We start from the raw sequence: 18664 nt of genomic DNA on the forward strand, positions 1-18664 counted from the left end.
CCATATCATGCTTTTTCCTTGTCTTTTCTTTGGCCTTGTTCTTACCTGCAAGAAAGGAGAAAGAGAGCAATCAGTCAGCACTTGGAATTAAGCTTCCAGTCAGGAACTGACTACCTGGAACCCCTTGCCAGATTACTTACCTAGCATTGCTCTCGAGTACTCATCTTCAACATCTTATGCTTCCAGAGACGATACCACATCTGCCTGAGGAACAGATAGGGCATATAGGGCAAGTAAGAATGATACAAGGAAGCATGTGGAGACAAGCATAACAGAACACGTGCCGATACATCCACTACTTTGTCAAAAGCAAAAGTATCCCATATCATCAGGGTCGAACGTACTCTAGACTTGATGGACTTGTTTTGACCCTCAAATTCTTGAGTCGGCCTTATACTCTAGAGGAAACCAGAAAACCCTCCAGCCCAGTTCAAGAATAAGCCTGTGGAAAGTTACTTCTTCATAAGCAAAAGTATCTCATATCATCTCTTCTCCATTTGCTTCTCCTTATCCTTGTTACTGTTTACGACACAAGGAGAATGAGAAAAATCAACCGGAAGCCGAAGTCGAACCTCCGATCCAGGTTGCTTGCTTGGAAGTCTGATTGCTTACCTTGTCTGTTACCTCTTTCGGCAAATCTCCTAGCTCGGCGACTTAGGGGACTCCTACTATAGGGTTTTGTATCGCACTTGACCAAGCCCGAAACTACAAGTAAGCTTCAAGTGAAATTGATACATTACCTTGTGCATCTTCATCGGTTAAAGATACCACCCCTGGATGGAGGAAAAGTACTTCCAGAGAAGATGCCACATCTACGTATGAGACAGATAAGGCAAGTGAAAATGATACCACACTTCGGTACTTAGAAGTTTCGTGATTACTCAATGGCTTGGATCTTGCAAGTCCCCAACCAAGGAGCTTCCCTCACTCGGGAACTTAGGGGAGCACTGTTTGTACCATACTTGACCAATCCCGAAACTACTGAACACTGGTCAACGTTATACCGTCAAAGACCCAGAATAGTTTCCCTCCAACCAGGAGGCCAATCACAGCGCGACACGTGTCGACATCAGAAGCCAATCATAGCGCGACACGTGTCAACATCAGAAGCCAATCACAACACGACACGTGTCAATGTCAGAATGAAACTAGAAACTCTCTTCTATAAATAGAGATCATTCTCTCACAATATTTCCTAATTCACTAGTACTCACTAAAGGAGAGTTTGAACCTATGTACTTGTGTAAACCCTTCACAATTAATGAGAACTCCTCTACTCCGTGGACGTCGCCAATCTGGGTGAACCACGTACATCTTGTGTTTGCTTCCCTGTCCCTATCTATTTACATACTTATCCACACTAGTGATCGGAGCAATCTAGCGAAGGTCACAAACTTAACATTTTCTGTTGTACCAAAGTCCTCACTGATTTTGTGCATCAACAAAAACAATCAGAGTAATAAATAAAATTTTGTTAATTAGTTCAATATTGTTTAAGGCATACCTATAGTACATACACATGTATCAAAACTGATTCAAAAAAGCTGTTGATGCACTACATCTGGTATTTATTGGTTGAGATTCTTTCTTCAAATAATCAATTATTCGTGTCTAAAGCAGCAGCCATTTTTTATGTCGTAAGTCCCAAATTGTGAGGATGTGAAAGTAAAAGAGTCTCACATTGATAAAAGGAAAAACTTTGTAAGGGCTTATAAGAGGTTAGGCTACTCCTCATATTGTTAATTGGTTTTATGGTGGAACCTCAACTTTCTTCATGGTAGTTCACATGCTTCACATCACCCAATTTGTGTTGTCCACATGTTTGGCTTGAAAATTCTTCACACGTGAGGGGGTGCATGAGGATGTGAAGGTAAAAGGAGAAACCATGTTGTCCACGTGTTTGACTTCAAAATTCACTACATGTGAGGGGGCGTGTGAGGATGTAAAGGTAAAAGAGTCTCAAATTGGTAACGTGTTTGACTTGAAAATTCACTACATGTGAGGGGGCGTGTGAGGATGTAAAGGTAAAAGAGTCTCACATTAGTAATTCACCATACGTGAGAGGGCGTGTGAGGATGCGAAGGTAAAAGAGTTCTACATTGGTAAAAAGGAAAAACCTTGTAAGGTCTTATAAAAGGTTGGACTACTAAAAGAGTCTCACATTAGTAAAAGGAAAAACCTTGTAAGGGGTTATATAAGAAGTTAGACTACTCCACTGCCAATTAATTTTATGGTGAAATCTCAACTTAAGCGGTTAAGAGCATTCTGTATTGATCCATAACTCTTCCATTTTAACTGGTAGTAGGAAGCAAGAAATTCTGAACCCATGTCGCTTCTCTAGAAGTTAAGTAGGAGGATTAAGTTTCAAAAAAGTCAAACCATGATGCCGTATCAAGAGATATATAAAGGAAATATTCTTATCTTAGGGTTCCTTTCGTGCAAGTCTTTTTTAGGATCGCTTCCTATTGTCGACACATTATTTCAACATTAATGATTTGCTTAACGTTTTAAGAAGATAAAGAAGATTTTTTGTCTCGTATAATTAATATGGATTTCCGAAGAGCTTCTAGAATTTGGAAATTTTACTGGGTGCCTTTTGTTGAATATGTATAAGATTTTCGATATATGCGTATTGTTCTTAATTATTTGAGTTGCATATTCTACTTGAATAGTAATTTAGTGCATGCACATGAATTTGTTTATAAAATAATACTATTCCAATATATAGTTGTTCTACAAGAAAATGTATCATATTAATTAATTGACTGCTACATCTACTAAATGCATGGATGCGTGTAAGTTTTGCAAATAAAGCAGTACCAGAGTCAAGCTTACCAAGAATTGGAAAACGAGCTGTCGATGAATCCCCCCAAACCCCCCACCCCACCAAAAAGAAAATAAGAAAAACGAGTAGCACTTCAAAAATATTACTTCCATCACATTTTTTATACCACATTTTAAATATATATGAGACTCATATGTATTGGCAGACGTACCTCTACTAGAGTGGTGATAAAAATATAGTATGAAAATGTGATAAGAGTAGCATTACTTGTAGCACTTATTAATGTTTGATGACTCCCCCTTTCCTTGGTACATAATAACATGGGCAAAATAGTCTAAAGGTTCTTTGATAAGCTGAGCTTACTTGTTAGACAGTATGAACAATACTTAATTGCCTTTGACGACTTCGCGTAAAAACAAATTGTGTCTTCCATCATCACTAACCTCACTTTCCATCTCCCATCACTGTCATCATTCTTCATTATATAGACCTCAAAATCTGGTCACGTAAACTATAAACTCCAAGGAGAAGAAGTTACTTTGTTCTAAGCCCATGATCTATTAGTATTAAGAGAAGGGCTAGGATCACCGGCGTAGGTGGAGGTTGATTATGGCCGTTCTTGGGTCTTACAAGCATGAATACTAAAAAATCAATCATGTGATGAGTTAATCTTAAGGCTCATTTGATAATCATTTTGTTTTTAGTTTTAGTTCACTTTTATGTGTTTAAAATATGAAAAAGTACATGAGTGAAGGGATGAAAAGGGTGATAGGAAGAACTAAATAAGAATGTGAATGATAGAAACAAAATTTTGAAAGTGAAGGATAGATTTTGGTTTTTAGTTTCATTTTGTATGCCTTTCCCGATACATTTCTTTTACATCTGCTACCATCCTTCCTCCACTCTTCTATATCCCTCATTTCTCTTATGTAATTCTCTTATATTTACACTATAGGTTGGCCAAACTTAGTTCTCTCGTACTAGAATTGGCTCCTCTCAATTGTACCTTTAATAAGAGTAAATAAAAGAACATATCTATTTCACGATGTTCTAAACTCAACTCATGTACTACTTGAATTAGAAGGATACAACACAAAGAAAAAAAAATGCAAAGAAAAAAAAAATGATCATTTAAAGAGCCTTAGCATTTCTCTAATATTGATGTTATGTTTTAACAAGTTTTCCCACGCAAGTCAAGTTAAAACTTAATTTCTAGAATGGTGATGAGGATGGTAGCTCAATAGTTGGTGCAATTGGAAACAATTTTGGTCCAACTTTTCCAAACAAAAGAAACGTGTCGAATATGTGTGCAAGACTCCTACTAGACCTGCAGTAAGATTGGATCAGGTTGAAATTCCTTAATTGGTGTGAACTTGATTTGATTTAGGTAGCAAACTTTTTTTGGAAACATTTAGGTAGCAAACTTTTTCCATGCATATATCTATAGATAATCTGCCAACAGTCTACAATATAATATTATGAGTAAATTTGTAAATTTGAATCACATATTCAAGGAAAATGTAATCAACTTAACGAAGTGTCTAGATCACTAACATACGTATTTTAATATTACCTAACAGGGAAAAAAAATTGTCCTTATATACAAGTATATAACAATACTATGTGTGTGAGCTACATGCGGGCATATTATATAACTTTATTTGCAAAAGAATTCTACTTATATAAAATAATCTGACCAGAAACAATATGCAAGGAAACATGTTAATGGAGTAAGTGATGACATATGCGGAATATATAAATGAAATTCTAATGTATTATGTATAATACATGTAGTGTCAAGATTAGTTGCAACTCAATTCTAAGCACACCAATACTGACATAACTTAACGTACCGTCCGAAAATGTTTGGATTTTATTAAAAAATACCTCAATACAATTTATTTTGTTGAGTTTCCGAACATAAAATTTCATTCTTCAACGCATAGTTGGCCAAGTCTACAAGTAATTGGTAATTGAATTTATAACCTTATAGTCGCCATGGTGACGTCCCGAAAGTTAATCCTCAAGTGCACTGCATAATTAAGTTTTACATCGTTATCCAGTCGAAATTTCCATTTGAATCTGAAACGATCGAGTGCACTTCAAAGTCTGCATGTACAATAACTTTTATGAAAACAATTTGAATAATTAATGGAGAGGAAGAGAGGGATACATAGGAAATTACTTAATAAATTAACGTATAAAAAATTCTCAGAAGTCATATTCATGTATTTATCAGAAACGGTCCTAACACTCTGATAGTGTGTAAATTGGACTGGGATAGTATTGACTTAAGAAACCGAAATACTAGACTGACTGGCGCCAAATATTGTAAATACTGCATGTCTCTTTGTCATGCTCAAAGGTTGGAAATATAAAGGTTGGACTAATAGTGAGTGAGCTCATGAAGCATGACTTTTATTCAGGTCTCCTTCGAACCAGAAGTTTGGAACAGTAAAACCAAAATCTCAGTTACATTTTATAATTTATCCTGGCTCTAAGAATCCCAGCTCCTGATGACATCATATTAATCTTTATTTCTTTATTTTTAATAATAAAGGAGGCGTAAAAGAAAGCGGGAACAACTTCTTCATGCTGACTTTTTTTCTTTTTGGACTTTTTTTTTTTACAATAATGTCATATCTTAATATGTTATAATACACAAGAAAGAAGATTCAAACTTAATTGCAAATGGCCCAATACTACTTTATCAACTAACCTAACTCAAGTCTGCGCTGATTAAAAACATTGTTGACTTAAATTAGTGAGTATTGAATAACTTGATCATATATGAAGGTTTTTATTGAATGTATTTGCTACTGTTTTTGCTAAATGTCAACGTTTATATAAACCTCTTTGAGTTTAAAGTTGCCCAAGTACATAACTTGTTGTACAACTTTAAAATTAAGTAATGTGAAATTATTGCTCAACGATTATACACTAACTAGGTCAAATTATATACTGATTAAGTAATTACAGTTGCCAAGCCAATGGTTAAGTTGTTTAAATATACAAATAAATAAGTCTGCTGTGAGCTCTCCACACAACTACGTATTTTTTTAATCAGAAAGCTACTGCTTTCCCGGAAACAGGTACTAGGGTTTGGATAATACTCATCTACTCTCTTATTGCATGAGTGAAATGGCCGCCTTAACCTAGCTAAGGCCTCCCTTGGAGAAATTTTTGCAAGTGCCCCGATATTCAAGCAGGTATTTCAAGTGCCATAAAATACTCTCTCATCACAACACGCATGAATAAGTTGTGCGATAAGAAAAACTCATAAATGTATAAAGCGTATACAATTAATGATAAAACAGATCGTCTCCTTTTAGAATTATTGAACAAGAAACAAGTTCAAACTTCAAATAAACTCCATTAAGTGTGAATAATGGTTTGGGTAGCTGAGCAATTGGTGCAACTCTAATACTCGCTTGACTCTGACCTCACCTAACAAGAGTGCAATGAATAAGAAGAACCCATTTTACACTTTTCTTGAACTGGATGTAGCTTTTCGGGTCAAAATCTTATGCCTTCCATGTTGACTTCCCCCGCTTGCCCATCCTCATTGTTAGAACTGAACAAGTTGGGATTTGAGAATTTCGATTTGATTTGATTACATGAAAAGGAAATAATTTTCGCACATCCTGTCAGCATATGTTTATTTTTAATTTTTAAACATTAAGTTAAAAAAAATCAAGAGACATTGATGAATATAAAGAGTAGATATGCATAAAATATTAATGTGCGGAAATCATTCTTTATCTGAAACTGAATTCGAGGATGACAGATAATATTATATATGATGCACTTATATTCTCACATCAAGCAAGGTTAGACTTGGGCAAGAAAATCATATTATGCTTCTGTCAAAATACCTAAAACCGCTGACCAACATAAACTTGAAGACTAGTGTGGGATTCTAGATGATCTGCTGCTAAGATGACATATTTTGTTTCCTCAAGCTTCCATGCAGTCATTTCAACAGTTTCCCAGATTGTAACTTCCTTGAAATTCATGTCTTAAAAAAGTTTAAAATAAAATTAAAATTAAAATTAAAAAAGGCAGAAAAGGGGAAACTTTTATCTGGGTGATGTATTTTGATCTCACATTCGCATGATGACACCATGAATATTCATGAGTCATCGATGACACGGATGGAAATTTGTTATCTTATCCCTAATCTACCAAGAAAACGTGAGAAGTTTACGACCATGCCGCAACGCGGATTCCTCCACCATCCTGCCATCTTACCCCACGTAGGGATAGGCAACGATTATGGCGGACGGATAACCGCAGTTATTTACTCATAACCGTTTATGCTCATACTCGCATAACCGTTTACCCGTTGGTTAATTGCCTAAACGGTTATATCCATACCCATAACCGTTTATAAACAGTTAACCATACCCATAACCGCATACACATTTAACCGTAACCGTTTAATACCCGTTTACCCATTTATTCTTTTTAACCCATTTATCTTTCTTTTTTTTTACCATTACCCCTTTTTCACCCGTCTACATGTTTTTTAACAACTTGAAAATTTAAAAAAAAAATTGTCATAATTTTTTTTTGACAATTAAACAACATTATAAGTACATTCATCATACATTTCCATATTTTAATTTTTTAAGTTCTTATACCATTCCAATAATTGAAATAATAGTTTACGGACGATATTTTTAACTGTTACCAATAAAGATAAATATAATATTTGCTAAGTATTATTGGGTTACAAAAATTGTTTAGAAGACATTTCTGTCAAAGCATTTATGTCAATTTCACGGTTACCCGTAAGGAATTTAAGTTAATTTGGCCAATTCCTTGATTATGAGAATCATCATTCCTGTAGCAGTGTTATTGAGAGAATGACCGATGAATTCCTTGCTAATTTATTGGGTGCTAAGTATTATTAGATCGAGAACATGGTTTGTGTTAGTTTTACATATATAAAATAAATGGGTAAATGGTTACCCGTTTATAACCGCGGTTAATAGCCATAACCGTCTATTTAAATTTTACGGGGAAACGGTTATACCCATACCCATAACCGTTTATTTATCTAAACGGTTACCCATAACCGTAACCGTTTAATTTAAATGGACGGGTAATCGCGGTTACCCATAACCAATGGGTATTTGCCCATCCCTAACCCCACCCGAGGAAGAGAGAACAGTTTCTAACAGAGGAGTTCTAGGAAGTCTTAAACAGTCTGATGCAGGCTTATCTAACGGCACCAACTCCTTCTAATTCAAGGTTTACTAGTTCAAAGCATCGTCACTGCCATTCAATCTATGTCAATGCTAGCTACGGGTCCTACATGTGCACATCAACATACTACGAACTACTTACAACCGCACTAGAAACTTGCGGGCAAGCAGAAATGACAACACTAAAAACTCTCAAAATCTATTGGATTTCTAAGATATGTGATCCATGTTCGGACTTAAAACAGGAAAATGGCAATCTCAAGGATGCCCTGATTACTCATGGTTGTAAAAGCAGCAGGTAACCTTCATGTTAAATGCTGGGAAAATTACAACTTCATACAGGCAAAGCTTGTCACCATTTGTTATCCCCAATAGAAAAATCACACATGTTTTGGGCAGCAACCTCTGTTATTAACAAAGAAAACAAACCAACGACATACAAGTCAAAGCACATTGGATTTCTAATTTTGCCTTTCTTCTTTTCTATCAAATCAACAAAATTCATAAATAAATAAAACCTTTAATCGTACATCAAAGACGTGCTCAAGATAAACTCAACATGACTGCAAAAACAACTATCCAAAACGCAAAATTAAGGCAGTAAAGTGGACAAAAACCGCAACAACAACCATCCAAAACACAAAATTAAGGCAGTACGGTGGACAAAAACAGCATAAACAACTAAGCAACAACCCGAAAATGAGCTTTGCCTTTAATTTATACACCACAATCACTTTATTTCTTTGCATATCACAATGCATGTCTACAAAAAGTTTCACATTTCAGTCAGATTACTAAAAGTGAAAGCTCCCAAGCTACACAACAGAACTCATAAAAAAAAAAAAATTAAATGGGATTTGTTTTGTTTACATACAAAATTTGATGTGCTTTCAAACAAATCTGTCCTGTTTTCTTTACTCTTCGGCATCACTGGTTTCGGTTTCGCTGAGACTGCCAAACTTTTGCTTGAAGGATTCCTGTCTCTGCACCCACATCATGTGCCCCTGAAAACTCACAAAAGCATCCAACTTGACTTCCACATCCAGTTCATAACTATAAGACTTACATAGATTATAATACATACATACATATATATATATATATATATATATATATATATTATAACACTAAATGTGCAGTCTCTGTGTGTGAAGAAAGAGATGTTGGCGTACCTGGAGAGCAGCAGCCCAAGCAATGAGGAAAGATGCGACCCAGAATTTCTTGTCGTTGAGGAGCTTCCTGGCTTCCATTTCCCAAAACCCTAACCCCCAAACTCCAGAGACCAATCTGGGTCTGATTCAGAAAGTGAACCTTGAGGAGGGTGGCGAGAGAGATGATAAAGTTGGGCCTATTGGGCCTACATCAAATGTAGGTCTCTCAGTATTATGTGGGCTCCAGGCCTAAAAGACTTCCACTTGAAACTACAAGTCTACAAGTCACCTGAGGAGCAAGCTCAAGGTGTTCCATGAATTATGGTTGTTTGTAGAGGTGACATTTCAACCCATCGGGTTGTTAATGGGTACATATTAAGACCCATTTTGTTTAATTTCACCTTACACCGTCATTACCACTACCAATCTCACATCTATATTATGGTGATATGTACCCAATAACAACGGTAATAGATTGATTTGCCAGCTCTAGTCGTTTGGAATAAAGGCTGATGCAGGAACCACGGTGGGTTTTATTTCCGCTTGTAGCATACTAAGTGACCTAGATCACGGTGAAGAGCAAGTTACTGTTGTACCTGTGTTCATGGACAGATTATAAAGAATGGGTGCGAGGATGATGTTGCTGTCAAAAATGCTCTTATTGGCATGTATTGCAAATGCTGTAACATATCATCAGCTGACATTCTGTATATCTGAACCGAATTTATGAAGGATGTGGTATCGTGGAATGTGATAATTTCCGGGTATAATTTAGTCACATTTGTTAGCATCCTTCCTGCAGTGGCATATCTGGAGTGGCGGACTTAAGTGAGTTCTGTCCAAGTTGATTCTGTATCATTCATCAGTGTTATGTCCGCTTGCAGACACGCAGGTCTGGTAAAAGAAGGAAAGAATATTTTTCAGGCCATGCATGGAAAGCACAATCTTGAACGAGAGTTGGAACATTATGCTTGCTTGGTATCTCTTCTAGGTCGTGCTGGTTTATTCGATGAAGCTTTAAACTTAATTAATACAATGCCAACCGAACCGTATGCTGGAGTCTGGGTGTCACATCCTGAACCGGGCTCGATTCCGTCGTAGCATGATATTGTCCGCTTTAAGCTCCGACCACGCCCTCACGGTTTTGTTTTTGGGAAATCATACGAGAACTTCACAAGAAGTCATCCATCTTAGGAATGCTCTCGCCCGAACTCGCTTAACTTCGGAGTTCCAATGGAATCCGAAGCCAGTGAATCTCCAAAAGGCCTCGTGCTATATGGAGATGGGTATGTGCATATAAGGCATAGATAATCTACTCCCCTAGACGATGTGGGATCTAACAATGGGGAGCTTTATTAGGTGCATATGTAGGGTGCATTCTAATGCGGAGTTGGGAGAAATTGCATTGAGTCATCTTGTTAAGCTTGAGCCTAGAAATGCAGCGAATTACATAGTTTTATCTGATATACGTGCTCATTCTTCTAGATGGGGTGATTCTGGCAAGACAAGATCAATGATGAGTGACACGGGGTTGAAGAGAACTCCGGGATGTAGTTGGGTAGAGGTTGAAATCAGGGTCCAGCCCTCGGGTGGGTGACTACAATTACCCATCCCCAACTTGAGAGCTGAGAACTTGCATAGTATGTGAAATAACTTACTTAAGACCTTGACGAGAGTTGCACAACCCCCATCATACAACTTTAAGCAATCACAACTTCAACAAACAAGATTTTGTTCTCGAAGCTGCGAAGTCTGCTCACTGCCCCCTGCAGTGAAAGCTACAGATTGTATGGAAACAACCAGATTGAACTGAGAACCACTCCAGTAATCACCTTTCCTCTCTAACTTGTTGAACATTTCATTTTTGTTGCTTTGGTTCTTCTAATTTATTTGCTCGAATAATTGGTTTCGACCTTTGTCACAACGAATGCTGCATCAATTGTTTTCGTTTCGTGTTGGCAGGTTTGACAGATATTGGCCAAGGACGAGATGCCTAAGAGTCACAGCTTGCTGCTGAAGTTGTATTCATTGCTCTAGTGAATGTCACCAAGGAATAACAATGTTCCTTTTTGTCCTGGTGAAAGAGATTTTACTAACCACTTGGAGGATGGTGATATTTGGAGGAGGCTTGTACCAATGACACCAGTCTGAAAAAATGGACTTGAATTGAGAAGTGGTTTGCTAAGACATAAAAAAGGGAGAGAAATTAACATGGAGCAGAGATGCTACTGTGGCGGTATGTCAAATCAATAAGTTAATTTTTTTGTGGAGTATTTTAACTTTCTCACGTGACAGTGCATGATTGGTTTGAGATTAGTAGTATTATTGCAGGGAAGGCCTCTTATCCATTGTTGTTGAGATTGCGCAATTAGAACTACTACTAAGGTGGTGAAATATGATTAGAGAAAAGATTATGTACCTAACAAAGAATTGGATGAGAATTTTTTTATAGTAATGAAAAAATAATCTAAAAAAAATATTCCGGTGCCAGGAGTTGAACCTGGAAACTCTAAACCATGAGATGTAGTGAGCTACACCGGATGATTTTCTAATGTGTGAGGAAATCTTTATTTTAACTTTATTTTCTCAGGTGTACGTGGATGCCCTCTCACGTGAAATATACAATCACCGGTTCAATTACATACTACATGCTATTAAGTATTTTAAGTGAAGTTCTTTTCTTTCTAAGAGATGAAATAGAATAATCCGGTTGAAGTGTAATGATTGGGTTATTGCTGAGTTTCGGGTTTAATACCGATAGCAACAAATCCAATAAATCTAAGCATAGTGACAAAACTAGCTTTTTATGATTACCTTTGGATATATAACTAAACATGGCAGATATATGAACATCCAAGGGTCCATAGCTCAGTGGTAGAGCATTTGACTGCAGATCAAGAGGTCACCGGTTCGAACCCGGTTGGGCCCTTTTTTTTATGATTTTTTTTTTTAATTTTTTGCTAGAAATCTGGTGAAAATCTTTTTCAAAGCAAACACTTCACCGGCGATGGCATTGTAAAAAACAGAACATACACGAATTCCTCCCAAGTAAAAAAAAAGAACCCAAATTTTTAACGAATTTAGTTTAATTACACTTGAGAAAAACATAATCAAGTATCTGATACAAGATCCAAACAATGAAAAACAAAATCGAGAATCACTTGCTTCTCTGATGAAATTGCCTTTCCTTACCCCCCCCCCCCCCCCCCCCCCCCCCCCCTAACTCGTTTGCTTCCTACGCCTTTCGCCAACCAGCGTCTAGAGAACAGCATGCGCCAAACTCCGCACAGCAAGCAGATAACAGTTTTCTGTGTATCGACAATCTGGAGCCTTTCCAGTGCAAGGGATGTCAAATTTCTCCGGCTTCAAACAAGCTACCATCTACAGGCATCGCATGGACATTTCATCCATGCAAGGAGCCTGACCAAGCTATGTCTCGAAAGATTTTGTTGTTAGAAAGTTACCAAACTCCCTTGTTAAGGGGAAAGAAATACTTTACATCGCCAAAAGAAAGCCTCGGAGTTCTGCACTTCACTTCGGATAATTTGTGTGTAATGATCCAAAGTCTGCGTATGCTCATCTGTGTTATCACTGGATATTGTATCTTCAGTTAGTTTGACTGCTGCCATATGAGACAGTTGAAGGTTTTCCCCAGCCCTTTGCAGCTTCCTTGCGATTTCAACCTCGCCAAGCATCACAAGCGAAAGTAACAAAGACTTTAGCTCTTGCAAAGCTCCAGTCGTTAGAGACATTCCCTTCAAGTGGTCTGCCAGAGCCAGTTCCTCACCAGGACTAAAATGTCAAGTGGTTAATTTATTACCAATTGTTAGTGACCAGGAACAGTAACAATATTGGAAAAGAATCTCTTAATCTTTTACAATAACAATCATACCTGCCGGGGCGGATTTTTCCTCTTTTTCTCTGGCGCCTGGCATCTCTTGCCTTGCTGGCTGCCCTTGATCGGGTGGAAGTACCAGAGCTACCCCTGGTCCTGCACACGAGATTGGAAACCAATTAAAGACTGATGGTACAAACTACAGGCATTGAACTCAATGTGAGAACCATCCTCCACAATACGATCTTTGAAGAAATAGCTAAAAACTAAACTGAAATGCAATGTTCCAAAGAAGTAAATGTAAGAAATAATGGAAGGTGGAAAGAAGTGAGGGGAGACAGCAGCTGTGACCATCCTCAACAAGACGACATTGGCTGAAACAATATATTGCATACGCAAGAACGAAACTAAGCTATTGATTGAGGTATAAATTAATAAAAAGTACAGGGAAAGGGTGCCACGCCATTTGGGTCCGGGCACAGAAGTGATAATCAACACATTATGACCCTCTGATGGAGAACGTTAGCTACACAACTAGAAAAGAAAAAAAAACAAGATGCAAGATCTAGCCAAAGAGGAAAAGATATATGACAATAAGATGTAAAATACATACCCCGTGGTGTAAGCACTCATTCCACTGAAATTACTGCTAGCTTCTGAAGCAGTATCATCGTCAAGATCGTCCATTGACCGTTCCTCTGACTGGATTTTTGCTGCAAGAAGTAACCTTCTTTGTCTTAAAGCCAAGTATCGAGCCAAGTACTTCCCTACTTTCTCCAAACCTTCCTCGTATTCACCAATGAGCAAGCTTGCACATTCCAAGGATGCATTCTTCACATCAGAGACCAAATCCTGTCTATTGTGCATTAAAGCGACTCTCAAAGCCTCCTCCCAATCCCTGGCGCTAATCAACAAATTCATCCCATTGTTAACGTCACCACAATACTCCAGAGCAATTTTGGCTGCTTCCCTTGGTTTACCAAGTGCTTGAAGTTCTTCACAAAGCTCATGAGCCATTTGCATGATCTCATCTTCACTCAGTTTTAGAAGCCCAGCAACTGTAAGCACCTTACTCCAATTACCACAAGCACGGTATGACTTCAAAGCCTTCTCCAAACTGGAACAACACAAATAAGTGGCAGCAGCATCATCGAAGCATTTTTCACCACTAAGATAATCTCCCCAGGCCTCAAGGACTTGCTTCTTCTTGGCAGGATTAGCAATCAATTGATGTCCCAAGGGGAAAAGTTGAGGATTTTTCCTCATCAGATTCAGAGAATCTGAGTAACAAGCGTCTCCTGCAGAAACAATGTGCTTGAGCGCTTTCTCAAACCTGTGCAGCCTAAGGTCAATGTTATAACGCATTAAAGTAACTGGCATCGATTCCAATTGTTGAAGAAAAGGAAGGAACTCTTTAGGGTCCCGCTGAGAGTTCAATGCCACCATAGCTGCAAGGTTCAAATCGTAAAGGCCTAAAGCAGCCTCATACACAGACTCAGAATCAGATAACCACAGGAGATGCTTCAAAGCCTCTTCAGCAGAGGGGTACGACATTCTCCTTTGGTCATTGGAACCTGACAATTCCATTTCACGGATAGCTTTTATTCTCTCCAAAGCCTCATCAAGTGCAGGGGGGTCACTACGAGCTAGAGTGGTTAAAATGCAAAGCTCCCTTGCAGGAACTTCTGGTGAATGTTCCTCAAGAGCCTTCCTTATGGCCCAGAAGCACAGAAGGTATCTTGTTATTCGAATCAAAACCCTTGGAGTCATCTTTAGCTTCTTTCGGGAAGGGTAGAGAAATAAATTTTTTATACAGTGTCTCTATAATGTTTTCGTTGTTTATGGCACAAACAAACTCAGTTATGTAGTTCAAGTTATTAACCTGCTTGACAAATTCTGAAGCTGATTGGAGAAACACTTGCCAACCACAATAGTCAACAATGACATTGAAATCTATCCTATGCCGCCTCACCATGAGAAGTGCGTCTCTGAAGCGCCTCTGTACCAATGCATTGCAAATAGAGGCCAGGACCAATTTTCTTGGATACATGGATTCTAGGTTCCCCCGAGTTGTTTGCAAAATAACAGCAGCTTCGTCTCCATGCAGGACTCCAACAACTTTTGCACCTCTTTCCCATATGTTTATGAAGTCTCCATGATCTTCTCGTTTCTTGTTACCAGCTTGGATGGGTTTCTCATATTTTATTTCCAACTCTCTATGAAATATATCTGTGATGTCAGCAATAAAAAGGCAATCCTGCTTAGTTGCCAAAACTATATGCGTGATCACTTGGTCATCCAAATTTGAGTACAGAGAGAAACTGCTGCAGTTGTTGCATATTATCTTCCCATTGACGTGCAGCCTACAGCTCTCATCAAGTCCAAAAATTAAAGGTTCCAATGACCCACTGTTTCCAACTAGAACCACACTCATAGAAGGGCAAGTTGATGAGAAACTCCAATCATGTTTTGGAACTCCTCTAGGAATACCGAACTTTGGGACATACTCGCAAACCTTTCCACCATCAAATTGGACAAATGCCGAACCTTTTCTAGCAGGATTAGGAGCAATTGAAATAATCATCTCTTCTAGAGAGTTTTGGCCAGCAACTTTTGCATGCCAGCCTGAGCATGTCACTAAACCAGGGACATGATTCTCAGAACATACAAGCTCAACTTCCTGCAAATAAAAGCCGGCGCCATCCTCACTTGATGTAGTTTGAGATAAGTAATTACTATGACTGAACCCGTAGTGAGAAACAGCAAGAATTTTATGCGGGTCCAACCATGTCATATGCAAAAATGAACCAAATGGTGATTCAGAAATGGATGCTTCAGCAGCAAATTCTTTGCCTTCTAATTCTTCCCAAGTATCAGTGGCAGGAAGCTCAACGACACATAAAGAACCATCTGACAGAAAAGCAGCCAAACAGTTCTTAGAATTCTTGGAATAGAAAGCAAAGTCCCGGACAGCACTCAGGAATTTAAGGCTGAATAAGTACATCGGAGGTGGCATTATGTATAAAGAAAGAGGCGTTACAAGTATCTTGGAGTCATCAATTACTAGCGCAGTAGAGTCATCCATCACAGCTGAATTCCATATGAAGTCGTACGATGTAATCTGGCCACCAAGAGTCCAACATAACAACTGCAGTGACTTCGTTGGATTCCAGACAAACCTCACTCCATCCTGTCTTGGGTATCTAATTTCAGATTTCAAGTACCAGTGGTTGTTACTGAAATACCAAACCTTGACGCAGTCATAGTTTTCACATCGGACAACGGCAGCAAGCAGATCTGAGCTGCAATTCCACTTGAGAAATTCTATGGTTGCATTTGTTTGCTCATTGATGCTAAACAAGTTTCTTTCTAACCCATTCCTCTCAAAGAAAACTATTGAGGGGCACTCATTTTCCGATTTCCTATCATAAACAGCTGCAATTTTTGCTCCACTGGGCATCCAGTCCACAACTGATCCCATGAACGACTTTGATTCAGATACAGCATGTACTGCTCCTGAATGTCGCTCCCAAATTTTAAGCCTCTTAAGCATGGATGCCAAATCCTGCACCTCACTTAGGGTGACAAAGTACTTCCCATCACCACGCCAAGAAATAGGGCTTTCAAATGTGAACTTAGAAGATAATTGCTGTTCACCTGAAACCATAGTTTTTAACAGTCACTAAATTTCCAAATTAACCAAACCCATGTCATACACAAACGATAAGTGGACACCAACAGAAACCACGGAAATCCTCCAAGTAAGGAGGTCATGTGGCCAAATTAAAATGACCAAACTACAAGTTAGTCCTAAAATCTGATTCATAAGATTATCTTTTACCACACATTGGTATAATGTTATTTCTCAAACAACTAGCAAAAGATAAGCACAAAAGCAAAACTGAAATACCGAAAATCCACGAATAATGGAAAGAGGCCCTTACATACGTGGTTGCCATCTTCCGGTAGATCCTCAAGCGCAGTCTCGTACAACAAATCCCAATCCTGAGTCATCACCAGCACCTGCCCAGACCCAGTAGTTATGGCAAGAAGGTCACCATCCGGACTGGGGGCAATGCACTTGACACCGCCATCCACACCACCAACGACTTGGGTAGCATTAACATCCACAGAATGCAGCAGCAGAAGCCCATTGCCAGTTCCCACCAAAAGCGCCTCTTTCTCCATGAGGTAACTAAATGAAGTGATGAAGTCCTTGGGATCCAATTCGATTTGATTAACTTGCGCCGATATCGAGGTTTTGCTCCACGCCCTTTCATTCTACACCACAATCAATTATCAAAATTAGGGTTCCAATTAGAACAAGAAAATCAAACAAGCATGCATACAAACACACACATACATACATACATATATATACATACATATTTATATATACCTGGATGGACGAGAGGTGAGTGGCGTAAATGTTATTGTCGGAGGAAGCGAAGAACAAGCGATTCTGCTCGATGTCGAAAGCGGAGAAGAGTATGAGCTCCTCCTCGGATTGTAAGTGGAGATTCAGAGAGACCTCCGAGTAGAGCTTCAGATTATTCATTTTTTCCCCCAAATCTATGGAACTCCTAAGAGAGAGAGAGAGTGGGAGTTGTGCCCTAGCTAGTTACCAGCTATGGTTGCAGTGAAGGTTTTGAGGGTTTAGGAAGTAAACATCCCTCGCAGGGAAGACACGACAAACGACGTGTCGTGGTTTCGGAGAGTTTTATACTTTGAAGAGAATATAACTCTTCTTTTTTTTTCTTTTTTTTTTTTTAAGGAGGACTAATTTATATTAATTTATTCATTTATAAGGAGGGGAATGGAGGCAGATTGTCTGCCATCCTGTTTGAATGTCTTTTTCATCCTCTCTTATTTTGTGCTGTCACGGTTAAGTCACGTCAACATTTTATATTAATTTTTTTATAGTGATAATAAGACAAAAAACAATAAGAATATAAAATGTTGACATGACTTAATTGTTACCGCACAAATAGAAGGGGATGAGAAGGGCACCCAAACAGGAGGGCTGACAATCTGCCTTTGAGGGGAATTCGAAATTGGGTAGGTATTTGCTCTGTTTGCGACTCTTCTATAAATTAATTTATATTAAATTCATGAATATTTATAACACAATCTCCAACTTATGGGATAAAGTTTAAAATATAAGCTTTAAAATAAACTTTAAAATCCTTCCAAACCATCTCCAATCATTGGGCTAAAAGAAACCCCGGAGAGAATATATCTTTAGGCTAAATTTCCCTCAAGATTTAAGCATGGCTTAAATTATTCTGGACCCACCAAACTGTCATATTTCAAACTTTTTTTTATTTGTTACTTATAATCTAACAACTTGATCAAATGAGATCAAATCTAATGGTAAAAAAAAAAAAATTGACGGCCCAAAATTAAATCTAACGTCTAAAATTATTTAAGAAAATTATTTAAAACTTTATAAATACCTATGCATTTGTATGATTTTTAATTACTTATCGAAATTTAAATATTTTTAGATTAAAATGTTCATAAAACACTACTTGTCGAAATTTAGAGTAAATTGTAGTAATAGTCCCTCAACTAAAAATCTATTACCCTTGGTCACTCAACTAAAAATTCATTATCATTGGTCCCTCAACTTTAATCCAACTAGAGAGTCCATCAACTTTAACCTAATTGAAATAATGGTCCC

The 18664-nt window shown here is 38.0% G+C and overlaps 2 protein-coding genes and 1 non-coding gene across 3 annotated transcripts; 1 reads left to right on the plus strand and 2 right to left on the minus strand.

Moving 5' to 3' along the window:
• Positions 1-8669: 8669 nt before the first annotated feature.
• LOC126628054 (uncharacterized) lies at positions 8670-9386 on the minus strand. The gene is made up of 2 exons (XM_050297666.1): positions 9168-9386; positions 8670-8999 (listed from the first exon to the last, which is right to left on the minus strand). The coding sequence occupies exons 1-2, from the start codon at positions 9243-9245 to the stop codon at positions 8910-8912; spliced, it is 168 nt and encodes a 55-aa protein (XP_050153623.1). The 5' UTR covers positions 9246-9386; the 3' UTR covers positions 8670-8909.
• Positions 9387-12003: 2617 nt separating this feature from the next.
• On the plus strand, positions 12004-12075 carry TRNAC-GCA (transfer RNA cysteine (anticodon GCA)). The gene has a single exon. It is a non-coding gene; the product is annotated as a tRNA-Cys (tRNA).
• Positions 12076-12197: 122 nt separating this feature from the next.
• On the minus strand, positions 12198-17679 carry LOC126625400 (elongator complex protein 1-like). Its single transcript, XM_050294507.1, is given in 6 exon segments — positions 12198-12938; positions 13039-13137; positions 13595-14703; positions 14705-16638; positions 16926-17262; positions 17381-17679. Coding segments are annotated over 6 exon segments (3954 nt in total). The 5' UTR covers positions 17540-17679; the 3' UTR covers positions 12198-12622.
• Positions 17680-18664: the final 985 nt, after the last annotated feature.

Source organism: Malus sylvestris, chromosome 1 (genome assembly GCF_916048215.2).
Source record: "Malus sylvestris chromosome 1, drMalSylv7.2, whole genome shotgun sequence".
Lineage (NCBI taxonomy): Eukaryota > Viridiplantae > Streptophyta > Magnoliopsida > Rosales > Rosaceae > Malus > Malus sylvestris.